The 27954-nt window shown below is 46.8% G+C and overlaps 1 protein-coding gene across 1 annotated transcript in view; it reads left to right on the plus strand.

The window, feature by feature from the left end:
• ATP6V1B1 (ATPase H+ transporting V1 subunit B1) overlaps positions 1-27954 on the plus strand; it is a 76182-nt gene that overhangs the window by 40107 nt on the left and 8121 nt on the right. Inside the window, exons 4-10 of the mRNA XM_061584967.1 lie at positions 5019-5112; positions 12592-12669; positions 14099-14238; positions 16273-16374; positions 20722-20819; positions 21820-21943; positions 22195-22345. Coding sequence (XP_061440951.1) covers positions 5019-5112; positions 12592-12669; positions 14099-14238; positions 16273-16374; positions 20722-20819; positions 21820-21943; positions 22195-22345 — 787 coding nt within the window. The remainder of the gene's footprint in view (positions 1-5018; positions 5113-12591; positions 12670-14098; positions 14239-16272; positions 16375-20721; positions 20820-21819; positions 21944-22194; positions 22346-27954) is intronic.

Here is a 27954-nt window from a genome sequence, read left to right on the forward strand (position 1 = left end):
CCACATCACACTGTTGCCTCATATTCAGCTTGTGATCAACAACAATTCCAAGATCCTTCTCACATGTACTGCTGAGCCAAGTATCCCCCATCTTATAACTGTGCATTTGGTTTCTTTTTCCTAAGTGTAGAACTTTGCATTTATCCCTGTCGAATTTCATTTTGTTGTTTTCAGCCCAATGCTCCAGCCTTTCAAGGTCCCTTTCAATTTTGTTTCTGTCTTCCATGGTATTAGCTATGTCCCCCAATTTTGTATCATCTGCATTCCCTGCCAGTGGTCAGAATTCCATGACCTCACAGCAGCCCCATCAATATGGGCAGATCAGGGAAGGAGTTGGCACTGTCTGACTGCAGCCCATGCATTGGACCTTGGAGCAGGTGGCAATCTGGTGCCTAGAATGGCAAGGCAGGGCTGCCTTCTAACTGCTAGGAGGCGGGGTGTCCCAGGTGTTCAATCTGCAGGTGCCTCCCAGGAATGCTCCTCTCTGAAAGCACCCTGACCGTTTGTAACCCAGGTGGCTGTCCTCTGCAATCACCTGGGATGCCCTCTTTGCCTGCCCTGCTCTGATTAGCAGCGCCTTGAGCATAGGCCTGTGGAGAGGAGGGATCCAAACAGGTGACCTGCCAGGGACCTCTGCTGGCAAGCTGCCAGACTTCACCCCTCTAATGCCACGGAGACCTCAGCAGCGCCCTTCTAATCCTATTAAGGAGTCAGCCTCACCAGCTCCTGGCCTTGGGCGGAAACAGCTTTGAAAAACCCTGATATACATTGAGCTGGGCTGGACGGGGGTGGGAGGGGGGCCGGGGGCTTATTCCACCCTTCCCACCACCACCGAAATCCCCCCCCGGCTGCAACAGCTGGCCAATGTATGAACATTGTTTCGCAAGGGGTCACACGGATCTAATTAAAGCAGCGGTCTGGAGATCACTGAATTCAAATGGTGTCAAATAATATTCCAATCAAAGAGTGTGCACTCCAACAGGATACAATTAGAAATCTCCTTTGACTCCGGCTAACGGTGGCCTGTGTCACCTTCGGAAGGTTTGTGGGTCTTTCTGCTTTCCCAAACTCATCAGAAGCGACTCTGGTGACTCAAGTCCCCTCTGTGCTGAGGGTAACCTCCAGCATCCAGGAAGGATCCATCTTCCCAGGATCTTGTGGCCTTTGAATCTGCCAGGTAGAGAGTCTCAGGGCAACTCCTTGCAGCAGGGTTGGCGCCACCACCTGGAACCCTTGGGCAGCTGACAGGGCCCTGGCAATCTGGCAGGGGTCACTGCTGATGCCTGCCCTGCCCTGCCCCTTTTCTTTCTGGCCTGGCACCCCAAACAGCACCAAGTGGCTGGAATTTAGCCACTCCAACCCTAGCCCACACCTTGTGGGAGAGAGGAGGCTGAACTGGGTCACTCAAGGGTGTTCACTCTCCTGCACCCAGCTGGAGATCATGGAAGGCAGGGGTCTAGGATTTGTGGAGAGCAAGGCTATCAGTGGCTACTTGCCACGATGACTATGTACTGCCTCCAAGGTTGCTGTTAGAACCCGCCCCTCACCTCCACCCTATGAGGCTCACACATGGCCTCTTTTACAGAAGAAGTCTGGAGCAGGGCAGCCATCACTATCCTACTCCACTTCCCTCTGCACATCCTGTTTACACATCCAGCTATCCCAGCTGGTTGCGTGAACAGGGGCAAGGCCCCCTTTGCAGCAGAGCTGGCTAAGCTTCCCATAACCCACAGCTCCAAGCAGCCTGCCTTTAAACTTTTTGCACCTTCACTGGAGGATCACAGCTGAGGTCAAAGCCTTGCTTGAGGGCCCTTGATCCGAGGAGTAGTGGCTTGGGGGGGTTGTTTTTGATCCACTCCTCTACCCCTGTGGCGCTATCTTAGGCCCCTAAGGGCCTCTCCAGACACCCATTTTATTTATTTATTCAGCAAGATTTATATACTGCTTGATTATGAAAAACCTCTAAGCTGTTTACAAAAAAGTTAAAATTATCAATAAAAACAGTTTAAAAGAAGTAATTAGAAACTTAAAAAAAAGATTAAAAACAACAGTAAACCAAAAAGAGATTTAAAAAAATCAGCATTTATGATTTTATGTGTCTGGATAGGCTTGCCTAAAGAGAAACGTTTTAAGCAAGCACCAAAAAGAATTCAGTGAAGGCTCCTGCCAGTTGTCAACAGACAGGGAGTTCCAAAGAGTAGGTACTGCCACACTGAAAGAACAATCTCTTACAAGTGCAGAACACGTATTATCAGTAACAGTGCCCATTCCGCAGATCAAAGTGCTTGAGTAAGCACATATGGCGGGGGGGAGGTCATCCTGACTGGGCATTCATAACGATTTGTGCTCATGATGGTCTCAGGGCAGTTATGCACGATTCCACTTCCAATACTATTTGTGCCTGCAAAAGTTTTGAGGCAGATATATCATCCATTGTCATTTCCAATAAACGCATGCCTTGCACTGTCCTGCTGAAATCCTGTCACTTTTCATATTACAGATGTTCGGGGGGGGTGTAAATTATCTGGCTGTGTGTGCATGTTCTACAGCCCCTCCGGCCAGCAATAATGTGGTAGTGCTAACGAAGCATGACAAAACAAATAATACAGCAGAATGAATCCACCGCTAGCGCACTGTTACCATATAAAGAACATGTTGCAGAATACGCCCACAATCAAGAAGCGGCAGGATTTCCCTCCTCGAAGGCTTTCCTTTGTAGGGAGGCTGTAGGGCTGCCTTCCCTACCCTAAAAGGTAACTCTCATCATCCCTGACCATGGGCCGTGCTCAGTGGGGCTGATGGGATTTATACTCTAAAACATCTGGAGGGCACCAGGTTGGGGAAGGTTATGTGCTCACTGCTTCCCTCTGCTGGCTGCTCCAGGTAGCTTCTTCCCAGAAGTTTTCCTAGCCAACGTCTAGGCTCTTGTGCTGGCTGGAACAAGAAGGCAAGGTCTCCACTAGTCTTCTAAAGCAATCCCATGTGATGGCCACCAACCTGGATGGCTTTAAAAGAGGATTAGACAACTTCATGGAGGACAGGGCTATCAGTAGCCACTAGCTCTGCCTGTGCCTCCACAGTATGCTTCCACATGCCAGTTGCCGGAAGCCTCAGGAGGGGAGAGTGTTCTTGCACTCGGGTCCTGCTTGCGGGCTTCCCCCAGGCACCTGGTTGGCCACTGTGAGAACAGGATGCTGGACTAGATGGGCCACTGGCCTGATCCAGCAGGCTCTTCTTATGTTCTTATGTTCTTATCATCCTTTGGGTACAACAGAAAGGACAATGAAAATAAAAATAATAAGCTTTAATATTTGCATATATACTGGAACATAGGCAAGGATGCAACTAAAAACTAATGATCTAACTGAAAAATATACCTGGCAAGAAGCCTGTTTGTATGTGGAATACCTTTAAATGAAGATGCCTTATAATTTCTTACTTAGCATATATGAAGACAATGTTACAGTGATATCTGCACAGATTTATAAACTGAATATGACAAATGATTGTGTAGCCTTTCAGTGTCTATTTTTGTCAAATCAGAATAAGGTCTTAGGGTCTGTTTTCCCTTTCTCTTTTATTTTTTAACCAATTGTGTAAATCTTGAAATTAAGTAATTTAGTAGATTACATAGCTTGTGGAGTTTGGTATCAGTATTCCATATTTTTAAAATGGAAAATGGAAATGGATCGCCTTTAAGTCGATCCCCACTTATGGCAACCCTATGAATGGGGTTTTCATGGTAAGGGGTATTCAGAGGAGATTTACCATTGCCTTTCTCTGAGGCTGAGAGGCAGTGACTGGCCCAAGGTCACCCAGGGAGCTTCATGGCTGTGTAGGGATTCGAACCCTGGTCTCCCAGGTCGTAGTCCAACACTCTAACCACTACACCACAATGGGTCTCAAAGAACCTTCGAAATTAAAACATACGTGAGGCTTTGAGATTGCAAAGACATTACAAACAGCAAAGAGAGAATCCAGGGTCTATCAGGAAAAGCTCAGGGGACAACAAGAGGTGCCTTAAGGAGGTGCTTGAATGTAGTAATGGAGAGGGAGTTGGATACCTGGGGAAATGGCATCCCAATAGGGCAAGGCTGTAGCTCAGTGGGTAGAGTACCTGCTTTGCATGTGGAAGGTCCCAAGTTCAATCCTCAGCATGTTCGGGTAGGGCTGGGAATAGCTCCTGCCTGATATTCTGCCGAGCTGCTGCCAGTCAGAGTAGATAATACTGAGCTAGATGGGCAAGTGGTCTTGTTGTGGAAATATGCAGAGATACTCAGAGGCTGAGCTGCGTGTGTGCCAGTGTGGGCATTTACCTACGAAGCAGGCTTTTACCCTGCATTTGGATCACTGAGACTTAAGACTTAGTAAAATAAGAAAAGCTACTTTATTTGTACAGAAGGGAGTAGAAACAGAGGAAGGCCAAACAAGAGATGGATTGATTCCATAAAGGAAGCCACAGACCTGAACTTACAAGTCTGAACAGGGTGGCTCATAACAGATGCTATTGGAGGCCGCTGATTCATAGGGTCGCCATAAGTCAAAATTGATTTGAAGGTACGTAACAACAAACTTTATTTGTAGAAAGGCACACCTAGTTCTAACTAACTAAGTTGGAGGCGCAATGCCCAGACGTGGGCCTTGCCCTCATGGCTCAGGAGAGAGAGCAAAGACAAAGATGTCTCCTCTCTCCTCCGAAGGTCGAAAGTCATCTGCAGCTGCAGGGCAAGAGGCCAGAGGCAGAGACTAGAACAGGTGACCTTAAGTTTAAATGGGAGATTGTGACCCACTGAGCAATGGGCCTGGGAAGGAGCATCTTTCAAAAGAAACAATGAGGAGCATCATTCCTTTTCATCTTGTTGGCGAAAATCCCACAAAATGCAGGTCACACACAGGAAAATGTGCCTCCCCCCCCCCCGACTCCCTTCCCATCTGAACCTGCCTGGCCTCATTTGCCGTTAAACCTCCCTAATTGCCAGTAATTGGGTCCTGGCCCTTGCACGGCCTTTTCTTTGCAGGTGTTTGAAGGAACATCTGGGATCGACGCAAGGAAGACCTCTTGTGAGTTCACAGGAGACATTCTCCGCACACCTGTTTCTGAGGATATGCTGGGTAGGTCACGTCTTGATAATACGTTGTTACATCTGCAAAATGGAGGGTGAGTTAATCCAGCTGCAAGGAGGGGCGGTGGAAGAGCCATCGGGGAGGCAGGAGACCCCTTGAACAAAAGCCAGAGAGAGGGAAGGTCGACAGGCAGCCAGAGATGGCCTGGCTACCATTAAGGAAGCCCAGGCAAGCAGAGAGTTTGGGATGCCAGAGTGGGAGGCTGACAGCTCTGGGCCCGACTGCCACCAGCCCAGAGCATGAGCCAAAGGGAGGTTCTCCTCCTACACAAGAGCTCCATTGAAGTGAAGGGCAGTTTTCCAACGGGTGGAATCCAACAAAGCGCGAAGTCTCTCCTTCCGTCAGCACAAGGAGTTCTCTTTGCGCAGCAGAATGTTCTGCCCCTATCCTCCTCCCCCTGTATCCTGCCCAAATATTGAGCAGATTTGGGGAGAGCATGGGGCACATGCAGGGGGAGGAGGGGGAAGTCCTATTGCACAAGCGGAACACGGTAGTTGAATGCCATCGTGTGCTCCTGTGCTTGTGTACAAGTCACTCTGATGGTGTTGGGGGGGGCACACATAATAGGAAAATAGGAAGCTGGCTTATACTGAGTCAGAGCACTGAGTCTAGCTTAATGTTGTCTGCACTGGCTGGCAGTAGCGGCTCTCCAGGATTTCAGGCTGGGCACATTACTAGCCCTACCTGGAGATGGTGCTGGGGATTGAAACTGGGACCTCCTGCAAATACTCTGTCAGTGCTCTGCCGCTGAGCTCTGGGCTTACATCCCTCTGCACCTGATGGGGGTCCCCATTCTTTCCACCTTACTGGGTTGTTTTGGATGGCTTGGCAGAGACCCTCTCTTGCACCATACCAGGCGTGGGAAAGCTATCGGGAGAGCACCAGGTTGGCAGAGGCTGGTCTAGGCACTTACCATGAGAACAGGATTCTCAGTCTGCATTTCACCCATGGCGAGAGCTCTGATTGGAGGATGTACCTCCCCAAATTCATCAGAGAACTCCCCTGTACTCAATAACCAGTGAAGACTGGTGGCTGCCATGTCCGTGGGGCAGTGAATCAGCACTGGGTTTCACACAAACTTTCAAGGAGTTGTCCAAGGTTCTGAAAGTACCTTGGACAACTCCTTGAAAGTTCAGACTAAAACCCTGAATGGATTCACTGCCCCACGGACATGGCAGCCAACTAGTCTCCACTGTCATCAACTGCCACCACCAGTGCAGGGCTGGAAGAGCTCAGCACTAATGTGAGTCCGCCACTGTGCAGTCTACAGCAGGAGTTGTATCCCACGAGCAGATTGTGCCACCTGTGCTACAGATGCACCATCGTGCAGGTGGGTAGGATGGGCAGAGGGGCTTGTCCTCTTGCTGCAGGGTGCAAAAGAGAAATTGGAGGCATCCAGGGGTGGCTGAGCACCAAGGGGCTCAGCTGCAGATGGGCAAAAGCATGCCACTAGCCCTTGTTTTTGAGGTTTTTTTCTCCTTTCGCTCTCTCTCCACCCCTCCCCTTTCTTTTTTTGTGCTCCAGTGATGTGTGTCTAAGACAAATAGAATGCCTCGTGAATACCAAGGTTACTGGCCTTTCATGGTCCGTGGCTCCTTCCCCCTATTTCCATCTCAGCATTGATCTTCATGTGCTGTGACAGGGACGATGCTTTTCTCTCCTCCTTCTTAAAGGACCAGAGGAAAGTCGCACATTGGGGGGACTTGCCAGGGAGGGGGAGTGCAGCCGTATTGATTGGCTTCCCAGTGGTGACTGATAACCAATCTATAAGGAGGGAGGGGGCTGGCAGATGCCCGAGACGGTTCTTTGGAGAAAAGGTTAATTTGGCTACCCAAGGAAAGGGCACGGCGGGGTGGGGGTGCAGCCTCGCACTGAAGCAAACCTTGGGCCATATGCTGGGAAATGTTACATGTTCTGCCGCCTCAGGATCAGACCAAAGCCCCCCCCCCAATCCAGGGATGTCTGGCCATCTCAGGTACACCACCTTTGGCTGCTTCCAGACTTTCCTGGTACATCTGGCCAACGGTGGTTGGGGTAAGGTGCCCGGTTGCCGTGATGGAGACTTCCATAGCTTGTTGTTTGCCGCTAGTGCCTGGTAGCCGCTGGTCTCCTCCTTTTGTGCGGAGGGATCCCATCTGGACATAATATATGTCGACTTCAGCAAAGCTTCTGACAAAGTGCCCCATGATATTCTGATTAGCAAGCTAGCTAAATGTGGGCTGGATGGAACAACTATCAGGTGTATCCACAGCTGGCTCCAGAATCGTACTCAAAGAGTGCTTATCAATGGTTCCTTCCCAAACTGGGCGGAAGTAATGAGTGCGGTACCACAGGGCTTGGTCCTGGGCCCAGTACTCTTCAATATTTTTATTAATGACTTGGATGAGGAGGTGCAGGGAATGCTTATCACATTTGCAGATGATACAAAATTGAGAGGGATAGCTAATACCCTGGAAGACAGAAACAAAATTCAAAGGGATCTTGATAGGCCACAGCAGCCTTTCCCAACCAGTGTGCCTCCAGATGTTGTTGGACCACAACTCCCATCAGCCTCAGCCAGCATTGCCAATGGTCAGGAAGATGGCAGTTGTGGTCCAACAACATCTGGAGGCACACTGGTTGGGAAAAGCTGGGCCAGAGCATTGGGCTGAAAACAACAGAATGAAATTCAACAGGGATAAGTGCAAGGTTCTACACCAAGGAAAAAGAAACCAAATGCACAGTTATAAGATGGGGGTTACTTGGCTCAGCAATACTGCATGGGAGAAGGAACTTGGGATTGTTGTTGATCACAAGCTGAACATGAGCCAACAGTGTGATGTGGCTGCAAAAAAGGCAAATGCTATTTTAGGCTGCATTAACAGAAGTATAGTTCCAAATCACATGAAGTATTGGTTCCCCTCTATTCGGCACTGGTTAGGCCTCTTCTTGGACACCACACTTTAAGGATGCAGAAAACTGGAACAGGTTCAGAGGAGGGTAACAAGGATGATCAGGGGACTGGAAACAAAACCCTATGAGGATAGACTGAAAGAAATGGCCATGTTTAGCCTTGAGAAGAGAAGACTATGTGGTCCATTGCCGGCAGATAAATGGACCATACAGTAGCTCTGTGGGCAAGAATCCCTGCTGTGCATGCAGAAGACAGCAGGCTCCATCCTCAGCATCTCCAGGTAAGAGGATCAGTGGGCAAGTGATGACAGCAGCCTTTCTCTGCCTGACAGCCTGGCAAGCTTCTAAGATGATAGAATAATCTGGCCAGGCTGGAATACTGCTTTCTGCTTCTCTGTCACTGTCACCATTGGACTGGCCTTTCTCACTGTCAGAGACATTGCTTGAATTGCTGAATTCAGTGTCTACACATGTGTCTCCCACTGCCACCAAACTGCTTGATGATGTAGATGGGATGGTCTCATCAGGATTCACTGTCTCTTCTTCTGCAGTTACAGAACTCTCACTCTCCACAACTTGGCTTTCTGAAGTAGGAACTCCTTTCACTCTGATTGGCTCCAATCAGCAGGAAAAGACAAGGAAGCAAGTTAGAAGACTCTTCTCAGTGGCTAACACACTCCTCTTTCATGCTGATTGGTTGATAGGATGCTGGAGACATAGGGACCCTGCAGAGACTTGGCTCCCCAAAAAGTAAAGGGTCTAAGACCCCCTGAGACCCTGGGTGACTACACCCCTGACCTTGCTGCATTTTAAGTCATTAATGTGTATGCAGCCACTATCTTCTCATAGAATGAGGATTGGGGAAGAGGGAGTTTAAGATTTCTAATGCTCAGACAGTGAGCTCATGAACTGGAGATCCGTTGAACTGGATCTGCCGAGGATTGACCCTGGGACCTTGGTTTAGTTTGTTCTGATTCACAATCTCAACTTTCAGGGTCAACCACCTCAAGGCTGCTTATGAGTAAAGGAACAAAGCAATATCTCACAATAATACAATTTAAAACAGATCAGTAAGATTAAAATGACTTTAAAATATCAAGAGCACGAATATTAAGCCAGCATGAACATTTTCAATGTTTTTAAACAAAAAAACTGAATAAAAAGGGTTTTAAGGTCAGCTTCAAAATTGCCAACGAGGGGGCCATTAATGCTTTTTTACTCAGTGTATCGTTAAACTATGGAATTCACTCCCGCAAGAAGTGGGATGGCTTTAAAAGAGGGTTAGGCGAATTCATGGAGGACAAGGCTCTCATTGGCTAGTAGCCAAGGTCTCTATGGTCGAAGACAGTATGCTTCTCTTAATACGCATTGCCAGGAGTCACAAGTGCGGAGGGTGCTCTTGCGCAGGTTCAGCTTGCAGGCTTCATAGGCATCTGGCTGGCCACTGTGAGACCAGCATGTTGCTCTAGTTGACTCCCCCCTTTGGCCTAACCCAGCAGCCAGGCTGTTATATTCTTACCTACCAGGGAATGGAATTCAATGGATGAGAGGCCATTGCTGAAAAGTTCTGGAACTTGCCAACCAAGTAGTTCTTAATGATGTGCCAGAGTACAGAGTTTCTAAAGCAGATATCAAGGCCCAGGCTGGCTTGGATCCAGCCTGCTGGATCAGGCCCAAGGGGGCCCATGTATCTAGCATCCTGTTCTCACAGTGGCACTCTCCTCTCCTGCAGTTTCCAGCAACTGGTATTTGGAAGCATACTGACGCCGACTATGGAGGCAGGGCAGAGCCATCATGGCTAGGAGCCGCTGATAGCCTTATGCTGCTCCATGACTTTGTCTAATCCTCTTTTGATGCCGACCAAGTTGGTGGCCATCACTGCCTCTTTTTTTTTTTTTTTCAATAATTTTTATTCAGATTTTCATAAAACATACAAGACAAAATCATAAAACATTCAAAGACAAAAAACAAAATCAAAAATAGTTAAACAAAAAGAAAAAAAGAAAAAAAAAACAAAAATAAAAAATAAAGAGTAAAATATTGACTTCCCATTTGTCAAAGATCAAATCAGTTATAAGTCTATAATATATAACAATCCTGTCTCTTAAGTCATATTATAAAATCACTTTCCTCCAGTAGTTATCTTACTTAATCATCAAATCTCATAAACATTACTTTATTCTTTCCACAAAAAGTCAAAGAGAGGTTTCAATTCTTTAAGAAATATATCTATCAATTTTTTTTTCCAGATAAGCATATCGATTAATCCATCTCATTACTAATTATGATAATCTTATTGTCATAACCATAGTCAAAATAAACATTTCAATTAATCCATCACATCAGAATCTGTTAGGTTCAATAATTTCAGTAGCCATTGTTCTATTATCTCTATTAGTTCCATTTTCCATCTTCCATCTTCAGTAGTCTTGTTAAGTCCAGTAATTTCAATATCCAATCTTCCATTATCAGTATTCCATAATAATCTTGCTGTCAAAGCCATAGTCATATAGTAAGAGTCTGATGGGAATTACCTCTATCCCAAATATTTTCTTGCCATCCATTCTGAATAGGTTGCTGAAATACTGCTGTAAAATCATATCTCTGTTCTTTTTTTCAAAATACACTGGGTCATCTCTTAAAAGTTTTTCCATTGTCACATGGCTGCAGTTAATTCCATAGATTTTCTCTATATTGGGCTCCATCACATCATTCCAGTCCAGAAGATTATCCATGCCATTGATAACTTTATCTCTAGAATCTTCATTCATTTCTTCAGAGATAACATTGAGATCCAAACAATAGATTTTATTTCTAAAGTCCATAGACTCCAAATCTTGTTCCTGTTCCACGTTGGTTCCAATCTCCGGGATCTCCTCTCTCACAGGGACCCCTATTCCAGTCTCCAGGGTCTCCTCTCTCACAGGGACCCCTGTTCCAATCTCCGGGGTCTCCTCTCTCACAGGGACCCCTTCCAGGGTCACCTCTCTCACAGGGACCCTTATATCTTTAATCTCCTGCTTCATTTTACTCAATTCAATTTTCATTATCTCAATCTCATCCATTATTTTCTGAAACATAGTTATTTCCAGATTTTCAGCCACTTTCTTAATTGCCATTTTAAAAGAAAAATATAGGAAAACCACTTCTTATTTCAGCAACAATTGGGTTAATACTCCAAACTTGGTGACATCACAGTATAAACAGAGCAGACAGCCTTATCTCTCCAATAGTTAAGTAAACAAAATGCAGTTCCCAGGATCGAAACAATTAATGGCAATCGTCAAGAAACAGATTCGTCAAAATAAAATAGACCAAAAGGAGAGTAGTCTCAAAACAGTATAATATTTTTCAAAATAAAAATCTGGAATAGAAATCCCTCTTCTGTGTATATCTTTAGAATGCAAATCCAGGACAGCTTTTTGCAACAAAAACAGAGATAAGCTATTAATTAGTGCGTAGCAGAGAGAAGTTATGGCTCCCCAGTGAGATGTCAAAAACTGATCAATCTGGCAAATCTCTTTTAAACAGCAACAATTTAAGTCAAGTAAAAGAAAAATATAGAAAGAAGGGTGCTTGCCTGTTAGTGCGTTCTCTCTTAGAAGATAAGATGAACGTTCGCTTTAACAGATAGAGCTTGCTGTTGAAAATCCGTCCCACCTTCGTCGGCTGGACCTCGTCCCATAAATTAATGAGATCTGGTCGTCCCAACAAAAATAGGCTTTGAGGTTAATCTCTTCGTTTCTCCCTACCCGGGAGAAGTTTAATCAGTCAAAAAAAAAAGAAAAAACTGACTGATATATCTGAATAAGCTTCTTTTGAGGCAGGAGCCCGTCTCAAAAGCAGGCACAGGCTAAGTCACCCTTCCCGGAAGTCCGGCCATCACTGCCTCTTGTGGGAGCGAGTTCCACAGTTTAACTCTGCACTGTGTGAAGAAGTCCTTTCTTTTGACTGTCCTGAATCCTCCAACATGCAGCTTCATTGGATGTCCACAAGTTCTAGTGTTGTCAGAGATGAAGAAAAACTTTCCTCTGCCCACTTTCTCTATGCCATACATAACTTCTACCATGTCACTCTCCATTTCCCTAAACTCAGAAGCCCCAAATGCTGCAACCTTTCCTCACAGGGGAGTAGCTCCATCCCCTTGATCATCCTCGTTGCCCTTTTCTGAACCTTTTCCAGCTCTACGAGATCTTTTTTGAGACGAGGCGACCAGAACTGTACACAGTATTCCAAATGTGGCCGCACCATAGATTTATACAACGGCATTATGATAGTGGCAGTTTCATTTTCAATACCTTTCCTGATGATCCCTAGAATCTGCCTTTTTCACAGCTGCCACACCCTGGGTCAACATTTTGTCCTTGAAAGTTGTGAAGGAATGACCAGGCAGGGAAACTTTGGGACTGCTTTGGTTACGGACAGGATTACTTAAGCCTGACACCTGAATTGTAATTTTTGTAATTGTGTCATTTGGTGATACGTATTCAACAGCACCCACAGATGATCCCCACATACTTTGCACAGCTCTGCTGCACACACCAGGCCTCGTCCCACAGTCATTTCTCTTTGCAGGTCGAGTCTTCAACGGTTCTGGTAAACCCATTGACAAAGGACCAATGGTTATGGCAGAAGATTTCCTGGACATTAATGGTGAGCCCCTCCTTGCAAGAGCTGCTCCTTGTCTGATCTATGCAGGTGGGAGGGCTCTGCCTGGCTCGTGCATGCCACAAGCTGTGGCGTGCCGTTCCCATCCCAGAATCTGTGGCACCCCAAAAGCAGAGCTTGGAAAAGTTACTTTTTTAAACTACAACTTCCATCAGCCCCAGCCGGCATGGCCACTGGACTTGGCTGATGGGAGTTGTAGTTCAAAAAAAATAACTTTTCCAAGCTCTGCGCAAAAGAATCCTGAGATGGAGGAGGTGAATTGATGCATTTACTCACTTTGAAAGAACCAGTGAAATGCCTGACATTCCTCTGCTCTTAAACAAGAATGAACACACACACAACACACACACGTTCATCTTTCCCAGTAGGAGAAATCCTGTGATTATTCCTTAGTTTGGCCACAAGAGGCTGCAGGGAACTTACATATGTAAGAGCATGATTCATGGAAGAACTATTGCAGCCTTCACCAATCTGGTGGACTGTGGCTGTGTACACACCATACGATTAAAGCACATTCTCTTCCCCCCCACACACACACAAGAATCCTGGGAACTGTAGTTTGTTAAGGATGCTGGGAATTGTAGCTCTGTGTGGGATAAACTACACTGCCCAGGATTCTTCCAGAGGCAGCCATGTGCTTTATGTGTGCTTTAAATGACGTTTGTGTGAGCCAAAAGACGACACAGCTTGCAGCAGGGAGGGCAGGACTCTAGTTCCTTTAAGTCAAGAGCTGAACCAGAGGCAGGAATTCAACTGCTGCACCTTTTCCTGTCACTTTATCACCATGCAAACCACACCAGCTGGATTCCTGCCTGTCTTGCAACTGTTAAATGTGTTACGGAGGGGTGGCATGCCTTTCTGAGCCTGAGAGCAGCATTCATCCTTGGTCAACCCTGGGGAGGGGACATGCCAGCACTGAGCATGACCAAAAGTGGGTGTGGCCATGCCGCACTCCCACGCACACACTCTTGTGCACACACACACAGGCAGACAGCATCTCCCTTCTCTGCAGATCCATGCAGATCAGCTGATGAGGCCTCCCCACATCAATGCTCAGGGAGGGGGTGATTTGCTTTGTTTATTTATTTATTAGATTTATATTCCCAGTTTTCCTGCAAGGAGCTCAAGGCTGCATACACAGGTCTCTCCCACCTCCCCATTTTATGCTCACAACAACCCTGTGAGGTAGGAGAGGCTGAGGGACAGTGACTGGTCTAAGGTCACCCTGGTCTCCGAGGTCATAATCCAACACACTAACCATAGCATCCCCACTAGGTTGGCAAATGCTGCTCTAGTGACATCAGCAAGGCAGCAAAGCATTATATTCCCTGCTTAGGTCTGACAATTGCTCTCTGCTTTGTGAAGTGCCCAGCACTCATTAATCCCCCTCCCTCCTGCTGCCTCCGTTTTCCAGGCCAGCCCATCAACCCCCACGGGCGCATCTACCCAGAAGAGATGATTCAGACAGGAATTTCACCCATTGATGTAATGAACAGCATTGCCAGGGGGCAAAAGATCCCCATCTTCTCTGCTGCAGGTCTTCCCCACAATGAGGTACGTCCCCTCCCAGACTGCGTTTGAGGTCTTCTTGGTAACCTCACCACCTTTTGCTCCATGGGGGGGGGGAGGCTTTGACCAGAGACAAGTTTGGTTGCTTCAGAGACAATCTGAAAGGTGGTTTTGAAGTGAGTTCTTGCATTTGTTTTTAAATGCAAAAGGCACCACACTACAGTATGGAAAATTAAAGCTCTCTGAGACAAAGTGAGTACCAGATCTCATCAGGTTCAGAAGAAAGGCTCACATTGCAGAAGTGTTGGGGGGGGGGTACTTCACATATAGATAGACAGAGAGAGAGGGGGGATTAAGTGAGGACTTTGAAGCTTGGTGTGCTCATTCAAATTCAATACTCATTTGCAGTACAGCATCAAGTCAATTGCTATTCTGATTGCTTTGCGGTGGTGGTGGTAAATTCCTCAAAAAATAGGTGCTGGGCATCCAGACTGCCTAAAAGCCATGACTGTGGCTTGGAATTGCTGCTGTATCAGCCTAGACGAAGGAAATGCACTCTGCACTTTCCAGACACTCTGGTCTTTAAAAAAAAAAAGTAAATCACACCTCCCAGGGCTGAATGAATGCTGGCATTCAAAATAGTTTCTGAGGTTGAGCCCGTGTTTAGACTAACCCCAGTTCTAAGACCCTCTACATCTGTGTCCATCCCTCTGATCACACTTTAAAAGCCAGCACAGGAAGGCGCTCTTCTGAAGAAGGCCAGGCTGCTGCATGTCGAGGGCAATGAGGCTCTCGGTGGATGAGGCCTGAAGCCGAGCCCTACTGGAACCCTGGGCTTCAGCTGGAATGCCGGGCCCTGTCAGCCTGCCTTGCACCTGCTTTGTGGCCGGCTGTGCCCTTTGATGAACCTGAAATGTGTAGGCTGATCCATCTCTGAATGTTTCTGGGGACAGGGCAGGGGCCTATGAGGAAATGGACCAATTCTTAGTCTTCAACAATAGCAATTGGTGCGTCTGCACATATGCACACACACACACAAAGAGAGAGAGAGAATCAGCTGGAAAACCTACTCTGACAAATTGGGAATGACAGATGAAAGCGTGTATGATAAACTCAAGGCCTGGTGCACCATCTGACAGGAGGGTAAAAGAGGAAGGCGGGTGGGTGGGAGGTCATTTTCCAGGGGCCTGTGCTTGGTAAAAAATCAGGGTACATTTAACTCTGGAAACTCTGAAGTAATAATCAATGAGAAGCAACCGTTCTCCCAACATGTGCAGAATATTGAGAGACCACAGGATGTCTGCCCCCTGGGGATTATTGGGGGTACCTGGGTCAGGGCAGGAACACTGAGACAGCCTTTCAGGACAACATCTCTTTGGCAGTTACCTACAGATGGAGATGAAGGGTCACAAACATGGGGTGGGTTTAGGGGGTGGGGCAGAATGTATGGAGGGACCAAAGGATTCCAAGAGTTAAAGACAGAATGGCATTATGCACAAATTCAAATCCCCAGCACAGTTTCAAATTTTTAAATATCAGAAGCAATCATGTTTTGCTTTTGAAATTCAAGTCCAAGGGATGATTTTACACAACTCAGGTCTTTTAGATTAATTTTAAAGCCATTGTGTCCATTATCAGTTTGCCATTTCCATAGTTTCTTACATTTTAAAACACACACATATACCCCATGTACATAATTAGGAATGTTGGGAGAAAAATCCAAATAAGAAGAGTGTAACCTAGAGAAATGTCAGGAAAAAATAGGACTATTTACTTGACTCCCCCTCCCCCAAGTCATTTCAGCTCTACCGCATTCCCAGTCTATATTCAGGTATGCTAATATATGCTAATGTAGCAGTACTACCTCATTCTTCCTCTTCTCCAATGACAGGGATTTTTCTTCTCCAAAATAGGATCTTACCCATTTCCCGGGTATACCAAAGCTGTATTGAACTAAGTTATGATCCTAGGGAGCCCTTACAGAGGTTTCTGCCCTGGATTACATACCTAGCCCTCCATATCCCATGGTCTTTTTTTGAGATGACACCCCCTTTTTCTTCCTTTTCTCTTCCACCTCAGATTGCAGCTCAGATCTGCAGGCAAGCTGGTCTGGTGAAGAAATCCAAAGATGTCATGGATTACCATGAGGATAATTTTGCCATTGTCTTTGCTGCTATGGGGGTGAGTCCCCAATTTTGCAATATACATTTAACTAAATTAGCCTTTGAATTCTAAAAACACCCATTTCTCGTGCTACATAAAGCATATTCACAAGTTCAAAAAGGGGGGAAAGGGTGTTAGAGGCATAACAGTCTTTCTTGGAGTCGCTTGTGAAGTGGCCAAGGATTTAAAACCAGGCCAAAAGGCATCAGCCCTATGAAGAGGCCCATATTGTCTCTGGTGTCCTAAGGAGAACTTGTTTGGAAAGATGCTCTTGAGGGATGCTCTGTTGCGCTGTGTGTAGTTGTGTTGCTTAATTTCGTTTAAAAGCAGCACCACAGCAGCAGAGAGTAACAGCAGATGGCGTGTGTGTGCGTTTGCCTAAGAAAGCAGGCTTGTACCCTGCATCAGCATCACTGAGACTGGAGACTTAGTAAAATAAGAAAAGCTACTTTATTTATAGAAATACATAGTAGATAGAAAAGGCATACCTAGTTCTAACTAACTAGCTAAGTTGGAGGCATAACGCCCAGGTGTAGGAGTCAGCCCCATGGTAGGAGAGAGAGCAGAGACAAAGGGGTGTCTCCTCTCTCCCAGACAGTTGGAGAACAAAGGAGTGGAAAGGGAGGAAGGAGGGCAGGTAATCAGAGCTTGGAAAAGTTACTTTTTTGAACTACAACTCCCATCAGCCCCAGCAAGCATGGCCACTGGATTGGGCTGATGGGAGTTGTAGTTCAAAAAAGTAACTTTTCCAAGCTCTGGAAGCTTCCCTAAAGATGTCGCAGTCTAGCGACAGAAGGAAGTCAGGCAGAGCATCACAGGTAAAGGTAGTCAAGCCTATCCATCTGGAGGATCTGCTTCCCTTCCTCATCAGGCCTTGAGCATCCTCCAGACAGACAGACAGGTGAGCTACTCAGCAGGACGTTGCTCCCCCTAGTGGACAGTCACATCCTTGCAGGCAGCTCCTTTTGACAACCCTGGTTTGCACTGGTCCACCTGTGCTCTTCACTGGCATCTCTGGTGGGTTTTGTGTCCAGGCTTACCCATGTCTCCCCCATACCAACCTTGTCTGTAAGCTCTCTGGGCACTCTGTCACCTCAGCAGACTGCCCGGCATATCCTCTATTCACTGAATAAATGCTGAACGATTCTGTGGTCAGAATCAGAATTGTTACTAAGAAGGCTCTGTGCGAGGGCACTTTGAATACTGTAACACAGTATGTAAACACAATGTGTTGTTGTTGTTGTTATTATTATTAAAAATTGTGTGCAGTTTCTCCATATGCTCAAAGTGGCTCACAACGGAACAACAAAAAAAGCAAATCACTACATCAAAACAAGCAAATACTGAACCATTTCAAAACACAACAATCCAGCAAATAACTTAGTATGATTACATGAACATTATAACACTTAAAATCATCAAACAGTTAAAACATATCAAACCTAATAAACATTCCAATACACAAATTCAAGAAAACAGCTCAGCTCAGATGTCTCAGCTTCTTCCGGTCGCTGTCAGTGTTGCTGCTGCTGCCTCCAGAACAGAATTCAGAGTGGTGATGATGGTGATGATGAAGTCATGTCTCTGGATATGCCCTAAAAGCCATTTCTAAATGGTCAGACTTTTGCGTGGATCTCTCACACATCAAGGGAGATGCGACTAGATGCTTTTTGTGCCTTAAGAGAGTACCTTCAAAGCTCACCACAAAGAAAGCAGGTACAAGAAATCTGTCATGGAAAGTGCAGGATAACGACCACAAGACAGCAATTTCAGCGACATCCTATAACCTGCACACAAGTGCTGTAAAAACAAATGGGTTGGTTGCTCAATATATACTTCCCATCCAGAAATAAGCCGGACTGGAGCTATGCGTAATCTCTGCCGACACAGAGCACACAGTTCACACAGTTAAACTATGGAATTCTCTCCTACAGGAAGCAATGAGGACCACCAACTTGGATGGCTTTAAAAGAGGGTTAGACAAATAGATGGAGAGGAAGGCTGTCAGCAGCTGCTGCTCACAATGGCTATACTCTCTTATGAGCCAGTTGCCGGAAGCCTCAGGAGGGGAGAGTGTTCTTGCACTCGGGTCCTGCTTGCGGGCTTCCCCCAGACACCTGGTTGGCCACTGTGAGGACAGGATGCTGGACTAGATGGGCCACTGGCCTGATCCAGCAGGCTCTTCTTATGTTCTAACAGCGTAACAAGTTGGAACTCCGTTCCAGCGTAATCCAGATCCTGTTCACAATAAGAAAACTGAGTTCTAAGACTGAAGAACAATCACAGTAGTAATGCAGTAAAGCTTCCCACCTCCACCAACCGCAGGTGCCCTGTGATCCCTCTTGTTGTATTTTCTGAATGTGCCCTCATGTGGTCAGTTTTATATTCAACCACATCTCGAAGGAAGGAAGGTTCTTTTTAACGGATTCTGAGGATGTGATTTTATATATCTTTGGCCACATGCAGGATGGAATCAGAAGGAGGCTTCATCTTTGGAGAATGATGTAAGCAGCTATTTTAAAACATTGTTTAACAGTATTAAAGGCAGCAGCCAAAACTACCCCATTTTGTGACTAACCATAAACTTGCTGATTTTTGCAAACCCAGCATGTCTGTTGACTGACTAAAAACATGCAGAGAGTTGCAATTTTGCTAAGACTTCTTAAAAGTACATACAGAGGGGCTGCTGTGATTTCATTCACAATTCTCAGCTATTTTAGACGTCTAGTTAATCTTGGGAGTCGTTTTATATTTGGAATATTGCTCTGGTGATTTAGCTGCTTTGAATTCCTCAGAAAATAGGTGAAATATAAGTTTTTGAAACAAGTTTTTTAATGCTTTAAGAGACTCTTGCTGCCTTTTACTAAACTAGCATGCTGACTGCGGCTGATGGGAGCTGTAGTCCAAAGCGTCTCAGGGCACCAGGTTGGGGAGGACTGGACTAAATGGAGACCCAGATTACACAGCAAAAGTCAAGCACGCACACACCAGTAGAGTAGTGGCAAATTCAGAAGAGCAGGGTTCCTTCCTGATAGTCATGCCACTCCCCCCTCACAGCCACTCCCCCTTTTCCACTTTCTTTCCCTGTCATCTTGTGAGCCAATCAGCATGAAAGGAGAGACAGTGTGTTAGCTATTGAGAAGAGTCTTCTGAGTGGCTGGCTCACCTTTAATTCTGATCTGCTCCAATCAGCATGAAAGGACAAGAACTCTTCTCCCTTTTCATGCTGATTGGCTTTGGCTTATACATAGAGACATGGCTGGGACTCTGCTCCCAAAAAGTAACAGGTCTATGACCCCCTGTGTCCCTGGACAACTACACCCCTGACGCACACACACACACACACCCTCTGTGCATGTGCTCCTGGCCTGCAGATGGTGACAGGTCTCAGGAGGAGCTGTCCATCCATGATTGCCTGGCTGGGAAACTTTGGCCCATCTTCAGCTTCCTCCTTTCATGGCTACCAGGGGGCAAGTGGTGTTATGGTTTGAAAGCCCCTACCTCAGTCTTTGGCATTTTGTCATGATTTATATGATTTCCTGCCTTTTCCTTTCAGAACTTCTGCCCTGCCATTTTGGTGTGTAGGGACCAGCAGGTTAAAAGTGTCAAAAAATGCTAAAAGCAATTACAAAATGAAGAGCGTGAAACCAGCAGAATAAAACTTCAAAACCATGCAGTCTTGTATTGTTTATTTGAAGTGTTTACACCCCACACCTTTGGGAATTTTGGGGGGGTTGGAGGGAGAATATTCCCAGTGCACAGCCAGTGCCAGCATATTAAAACCATTTTTAAGAATAAGAAATAACAGTTGAGGGTCCACAGTAAGCCCCATTCTATAAATAAATATCTTCATAAATCCTGTGAAGGCAGTGTTGGCCGGTGCCCATTGGGAGTGGCAGGGCGTACGGCAGGGAGCCCCGCAGTAGCAGCAGCCACAGCCAATGACTGACCAGCAGAGCCAGCTAAGCCTAGTTTTGCCCCATCCTCCTTCCTCCCTGCAAGGGCAACGCTGAGACTGAGGAGGAGAAGGCTGACTACCAGAGCCACCCCGTAATCTGGTGGTGAGTAAGAAGGCAGAGCAGGTGGCAACTGGCAGGGGGCAGACATAGGCTGATGGGGCAGCACCCCATGCACCAAAATGGACCAGCCTCCATCTACTCAGGGTATCCTGTTTTCCATACTGACTGGCCAGAGGCCTCTGGAAAGTCCACAAGAAAGTCAGGAGGGTTGTGACCAGCCTCTGTATTTTATTCCTGGTATACTGCTCTTGAATGTGAAGGTTCCATGTAACAGTCCATTGTGAATAGCTATTGACAGACCTCCATGTGGTAAATAACTCCCTTCTTCCTGTTCTGTGACTGGCAGGTTAACATGGAAACTGCCCGTTTCTTCAAGACGGACTTTGAGGAGAACGGCTCCATGGAAAATGTCTGCCTCTTCCTGAACCTGGCCAACGACCCCACGTGAGTGAGCCTTTGATCCATCAGCTTTGACGAAGCCTTGTAATGACAGGGGAATAATTGCTTGTGTCTTGGAGTCTGATCCTGGGACCCTCTTGCCACTGGTCTAATCCCCCATTTCCCCCCAGAACGTTGGCCAAGAGATTGTCTGGGATCGTCCTCCAATTCCAGCCTTCCTCAACCTGGTGATCCCCCAGATGTTTTGAACTACAACTAATCCAAAAAATGTGGAAGGCACCAGTAGGGGGAAGGCTAAAACTGAAAGGGTGTCACCTTCTCCAAGCTTCACTGGGTGTATCATTCGAAACAAGAGATTCCCAGCCATCAAAAAGCCATCATCTTCTGTCATTAGCATCAGCATCTCTCATTGGTTGGATGAACATCAGCTGACAGTGTTCCCTCTTAGTCACTAATCAACCGAACAAAGAGTAGCCTGGAAGTAGCCCTACCCAAATTACAGTCTACCCTGAGGGTCTCTCTGAGTTCGCTTAAAGAACATGCATTCATTCATTCACTGGCGATCATTCGTGGCCGAGCAAGATTGTCTTCCAAGATAAGGTCTTTAGCGGTGGGTCCATAAGTGACTGTGGAGGCCAATTCTGGATCCACAAGGCATCACTGCAAATGGTGCGCTTCCACCCAAGGCCTCTTTCCAGAGCTCAGGTGTGCTCCTCTCACCTGCGAGCCACACAGCAGCATCTCTGCATCAGCTGGTGCTGATCCACACAACAACTCACGGAGGGGGGGGTCATAGGCTCTTGTTGCACAAGTCACACAAAGGAAGGAGCGACGTTTGTGTACAAAAACACCTGATTTACTGGTGGGTAGACTTCTGTGAGAAAAGCGACATGAAGGTGATAACGATGGTGGTGGTGACGGCTTCAGAGCCTTGTAGGTGGGAGAAGACCTGGGAGTGTATAAACAACTTGTGAGTTTAGATGCTATGTCTGCAGTGATCAGGGCTCCCCATCTGCCTTTGCTGAAAACTGGATATCCCCAACAGGATTGAACGTATCATCACCCCACGCCTGGCCCTGACCACGGCCGAGTTTCTCGCCTATCAGTGTGATAAGCACGTTCTTGTGATCTTGACGGACATGAGCTCCTACGCGGAGGCCCTTCGTGAGGTCAGTGGGATTACCCCTGGTTTGGAAACTGGGTGGGCCAGGACACTCAACATGACCCAGAGGGGGCATAGAATCCTAGAATAGTAGAGTTGGAAGGGGCCTATAAGGCCATCAAGTCCGACCCCCTGCTCAATGCAGGAATCCATTGAATGATGGCAGTGATAGAGCAGGAAGCACACACAACCAGTTAATGGGAGGGGGCAGCTGATCCACTCTCTCTGCCCCATAACTCATCCCTCTTTCCCTCCTAGGTTTCAGCTGCCAGAGAGGAGGTGCCTGGACGCAGAGGGTTCCCAGGCTACATGTATACTGACCTGGCAACCATCTACGAGCGTGCCGGACGGGTGGAGGGCAGAAATGGCTCCATCACGCAGATCCCCATCCTGACTATGCCCAACGATGGTGAGCAGGGACTGGGAAAGGGGCGATGAGATGCCAGGGCTCCAGACATCTTTGGCAGAGGAAGGTTAAGCAAAACGTGCCGTGACTCTGACAACAGTGCCAGGAAATGGGAGGTGGCTGCCACGAAAAGAGAAACGCCTGCAAAGCTTAATGGGGGTCTCTTCTGCCCACACACACACACTCCAAGACAGGAACTGGCATAACATAGAACCATCGAAGAATAGAGTTGGAAAGGGCCTGTAAGGCCATCTGGCCCACCCCCCTGCTCAAAGCAGGAATCCAACTTAAAACATACCCAAAAGGTGGCTGTCCAGCTGCCTCTTGAATGCCTCCAGTGTTGGAGAGCCCACCACCTGCCTCAGTTGCTGGTTCCAGTGGCGTACCTCTCTAACAGTTGGAGCACGGCGTGCAGAAGGAGTATGCCTTGCTCGTAGAACGATAGAATCCTAGAATAGTGGAGTTGGGAGGGGCCTCTAAGTCCAACCCCCTGCTCAGGGCAGGCATCCAAGTTAAATCGTCCCCAACATGAGGCAGAATATTGATCTGTGTAAAAGGAACGTAAGGACATAGGAAGCTGCCTCACACCAAGTCAGGCCCTCAGTTGATCCAGCCCTACCAGGAGATGCTGCCTGGGATTGCACCTGGGACCTTCTGCGTGCAAAGGAGAGGCTCTGCCACTGAGCCACAGCCCTTCCCCACAACCATTAAAAATGCATGGAATGATTTGGATTTGGCCTTATTTGTAGGATAGGAAGACATTTTCACCTCTTCAGATCGCCTGGAGCAATTTGCTCTGTAGGTATCCTTGTAAGGCAGCTTTGGTTCACATAGGTGAGTGAATATATAATCCGGAGGGATCCTGCTGATGTTCATGGCCCACAACACCTGCAGCTTCCCCTGCCCCCAACAACCAGACAGGCACCTGCTCTCTCCAGACATCCCTCTTCCTTCTGCAAGGAGCCTCCCCCTAGAACAGGGCCACGTTGCCACCTCCCTCCAAATTCTCCTACAAAGCCCACCTTCTTGAACTGAAAATAAAACTGCCGGTATCATAAGGCCATTATACAAATCTGTGGTGCATCCACATTTGGAACACTGTGTACAGTTCTGGCTGCCTCTCCTCAAAAAGGATATGGCAGAGTTGGAAAAAGTTCAGAGAAGGGCGACCAAAATGACCAGGCAGGATCTGCCATCACAACACCTACCCTAGCCAAACACCTTGCTTATATGTCAATCCACTTATTCCCTCTGGGCTCCAGCCTCCCAAGAGCCGGCTTGCTTACCACTCACTGCACAGCAAACCAGGAGGGCTCAATTGCAAGGGCTGTTTTCCCACCGTACTTTTTAAAGGCAGAACTACTTCTGTTTTGATGGGGTGATGTCAGTAAGAAAGGAGAACTAGCGGCAGAAAACAAATTTAAGTTCCTTGTGTGGCATGCCACAAGTTTTCCCAGTTCCCTTCATGCATCAGCCATCAGGTCGAAACCTCCCTTAGGATGAGATTTGTAGGTGCTTATTTCTGCAGGGAAAGTGGCGAGAGGGGGAGGGGGGCATTGGAAGTAGAAATGTTGCTCATGCCGCTCAGCACTCCACAGAAGTGGTCACAGGCTTTCGCTGGGAGCTGGTTTTTGCAAAGGCTGCTATAGGGGAGAGGGTTAGAGGACTGTCCGTAGTGTGACTGAGAGGATATGGCCCAAACATGCCCTGGTCGCTGCACCAAAGAGGAAGATATTCTGTGTGTGTCTCTCTGTTTGTGTGTGTGTATGAGAGAGAGAGTTTTGTTGTTGTTACGTGCCTTCAAGTCGATTATGACTTATGGCGACCCTATGAATCAGCGACCTCCAAGAGCATCTGTCGTGAACCACCCTGCTCAGATCTTATAAGTTCAGGTCTGTGGCTTCCTTTATGGAATCAATCCATCTCATTTGGCCTTCCTCTTTTTCTACTCCCTGCTGTTTTTCCCAGCATTATTGTCTTTTCTAGTGAATCATGTCTTCTCATTATGTGCCCAAAGTATTATAACCTCAGTGTCATCATTTTAGCTTCTAGTGATAGTTCTGGTTTAATTTATTCTAACACCCAATTATTTGTCTTTTTTGCAGTCCATGGTATGCGCAAAGCTCTCCTCCATCACATTTCAATTTTTTCTCTTACCTGCTTTTTTCACTCTCCAACTTTCACATCCATACATAGAGATCGGGAATACCCTGGTAAGAAGCCAGCAGGGGTGTGGGGGCTTTCCAGTGTTTTGCACCACCTGCAGCATGTACGACTATCTGCCTGTTGGACAGAAGTCGTGGGTGTGCTCTCGGTGCAATGAGCTCCTGGGTCTCCGGGAACGACTTCATTTCCTTGAGGCCAAGGTGGCGGACCTGGAAAAGCTGAGAGAGGCAGAGAGGTGTGTGGAGGAGGCCTTCAGGGACGTTATAGCTGTGTCCCACTCCAACGATGATAGCTCTCCTGCTATCATGGACAACGATGGTCTCGGGGAAGGAGAGCATCCAGCTGAGGAAGAGGGAAACGATCCCTTAGAAGGGACCCATTCCTTGGGGGATGAGCAGCTATCCTCTCGTGCCGAGGATATATCTCCAGGGGATGGAGGGATCCTTGTAGTGGGTGATTCGATCATTAGGAACATAGACAGTGGGGTGTGTGATGGGCGTGTAGACCGCAAGGTGTTTTGCCTGCCTGGTGCGAAGGTTGCGGATATCGCCCGTCGTTTAGATAGTTTGGTAGACAGTGCTGGGAAGGAGTCAGTGGTCATGGTGCACGTTGGCACCAACGACATGGGGAAATGCAGCCGTGAGGTCCTGGAAGCAAAATTTAGGTTGCTAGGTAGGATGCTGAAAGCCAGGACCTCCAAGGTGGCTTTCTCTGAAATGCTACCGGTTCCACGCGCAGGACCAGCCAGACAGGCCCAGCTTCGCAGTCTCAATACGTGGATGAGACGATGGTGTCGGGTGGAAGGGTTTGGATTTGTTAGGCACTGGGGAACATTTTGGGACAAGCCGGGCCTGTACAAAAGGGACGGGCTCCACTTGAACCAGAATGCAACCAGACTGCTGGCACTTAAAATTAAAAAGGTGGCAGAGCAGCTTTTAAACTGACTGAGGGGGGAAACCCGACAGGAGCTGAGGAAGGTCCGGTTCGGAATAAACCTCCCCCCTGGGATAAAAACCAAAGAAATGATGAAATTTTAAAAGGGGTAGGCCTAGAAGTAGGCATTGTGAGAGCAGGGGCACAGGATATAAATTCAGAAGAGCAAAATTACCACAGGCCTAACCACAAGTGCCAAAGACACTTGAAGAGAGACACTGCTTACAAGTGCCTGTACGCTAATGCTAGGAGCCTGCGAACCAAGATGGGAGAACTGGAGTGCTTGGTCTTAGAGGAGAGCATTGATATAGTGAGCATAACGGAGACGTGGTGGAATGGAGAAAACCAGTGGGATACGGTTATCCCTGGATATAAACTATATCGGAAGGACAGGGAAGGACGTATTGGTGGCGGAGTCGCTCTATACGTGAAAGAAGGCATTGAATCCAGCAAGCTCGAAACCCCAAAAGAGGCAGACTCCTCCACAGAATCGTTGTGGGTGGTGATACCATGCCCCAGGAGGGACTTAATACTGGGAACGATCTATCGTCCCCCTGATCAAAATGCTCAGGGAGACCTTGAGATGAGATATGAAATTGAGGAAGCATCCAAACTAGGAAATGTGGTAGTAATGGGTGACTTCAACTACCCGGACATAGACTGGCTGCATATGTGTTCCAGTCATGACAAAGAAGCAAAGTTTCTAGATATTCTAAATGACTATTCCCTAGACCAGTTGGTCATGGAACCGACCAGAGGGACGGCAACCCTGGACTTAATCCTCAGTGGGGACCGGGACCTGGTGCGAGATGTAAGTGTTGTTGAACCGATTGGGAGCAGTGACCACAGTGCTATTAAATTAAACATACATGTAACTGGCCAATTGCCAAGAAAATCCAACACGGTCACATTTGACTTCAAAAGAGGAAACTTCACAAAAATGAGGGGATTGGTAAAAAGAAAGCTGAAAAACAAAGTCCAGAGGGTCACATCACTCGAAAATGCTTGGAAGTTGTTTAAAAACACTATATTAGAAGCTCAACTGGAGTGCATACCGCAGATCAGAAAAGGTACCGCCAGGGCCAAGAAGATGCCAGCATGGTTAACAAGCAAAGTCAAGGAAGCTCTTAGAGGCAAAAAGTCTTCCTTCAAAAAATGGAAGTCTTGTCCAAATGAAGAAAATAAAAAAGAACACAAACTCTGGCAAAAGAAATGCAAGAAGGCAATAAGGGATGCTAAAAAAGAATTTGAGGAGCACATTGCTAAGAACATAAAAACCAACAACAAAAAATTCTATAAATACATTCAAAGCAGGAGACCATCTAGGGAGACGATTGGACCCTTGGATGATAAGGGAGTCAAAGGTATACTAAAGAACGATAAGGAGATTGCAGAGAAGCTAAATGAATTCTTTGCATCTGTCTTCACAGTGGAAGATATAGGGCAGATCCCTGAACCTGAACTAACATTTGCAGGAAGGGATTCTGAGGAACTGAGACAAATAGTGGTAACGAGAGAGGAAGTTCTAAGCTTAATGGACAATATAAAAACTGACAAATCACCGGGCCCGGATGGCATCCACCCGAGAGTTCTCAAAGAACTCAAATGTGAAATTGCTGATCTGCTAACTAAAATATGTAACTTGTCCCTTGGGTCCTCCTCCGTGCCTGAGGACTGGAAAGTGGCAAATGTAACGCCAATCTTCAAAAAGGGATCCAGAGGGGATCCCGGAAATTACAGGCCAGTTAGCTTAACTTCTGTCCCTGGAAAACTGGTAGAAAGTATTATTAAAGCTAGATTAACTAAGCACATAGAAGAACAAGCCTTGCTGAAGCAGTAACCTATTAGAATTCTTTGAGAGTGTCAACAAGCATATAGATAGAGGTGATCCAGTGGACATAGTGTACTTAGACTTTCAAAAAGCGTTTGACAAGGTACCTCACCAAAGGCTTCTGAGGAAGCTTAGCAGTCATGGAATAAGAGGAGAGGTCCTCTTGTGGATAAGGAATTGGTTAAGAAGCAGAAAGCAGAGAGTAGGAATAAACAGATAGTTCTCCCAATGGAGGGCTGTAGAAAGTGGAGTCCCTCAAGGATCGGTATTGGGACCTGTACTTTTCAACTTGTTCATTAATGACCTAGAATTAGGAGTGAGCAGTGAAGTGGCCAAGTTTGCTGATGACACTAAATTGTTCAGGGTTGTTAAAACAAAAAGGGATTGTGAAGAGCTCCAAAAAGACCTCTCCAAACTGAGTGAATGGGCAGAAAAATGGCAAATGCAATTCAATATAAACAAGTGTAAAATTATGCATATTGGAGCAAAAAATCTTAATTTCACATATACGCTCATGGGGTCTGAACTGGTGGTGACCGACCAGGAGAGAGACCTCGGGGTTGTAGTGGACAGCATGATGAAAATGTCGACCCAGTGTGCGGCAGCTGTGAAAAAGGCAAATTCCATGCTAGCGATAATTAGGAAAGGTATTGAAAATAAAACCGCCGATATCATAATGCCG

This window comes from Rhineura floridana, chromosome 9 (genome assembly GCF_030035675.1).
Source record: "Rhineura floridana isolate rRhiFlo1 chromosome 9, rRhiFlo1.hap2, whole genome shotgun sequence".
In the NCBI taxonomy this organism is placed as follows: Eukaryota; Metazoa; Chordata; class Lepidosauria; order Squamata; family Rhineuridae; genus Rhineura; species Rhineura floridana.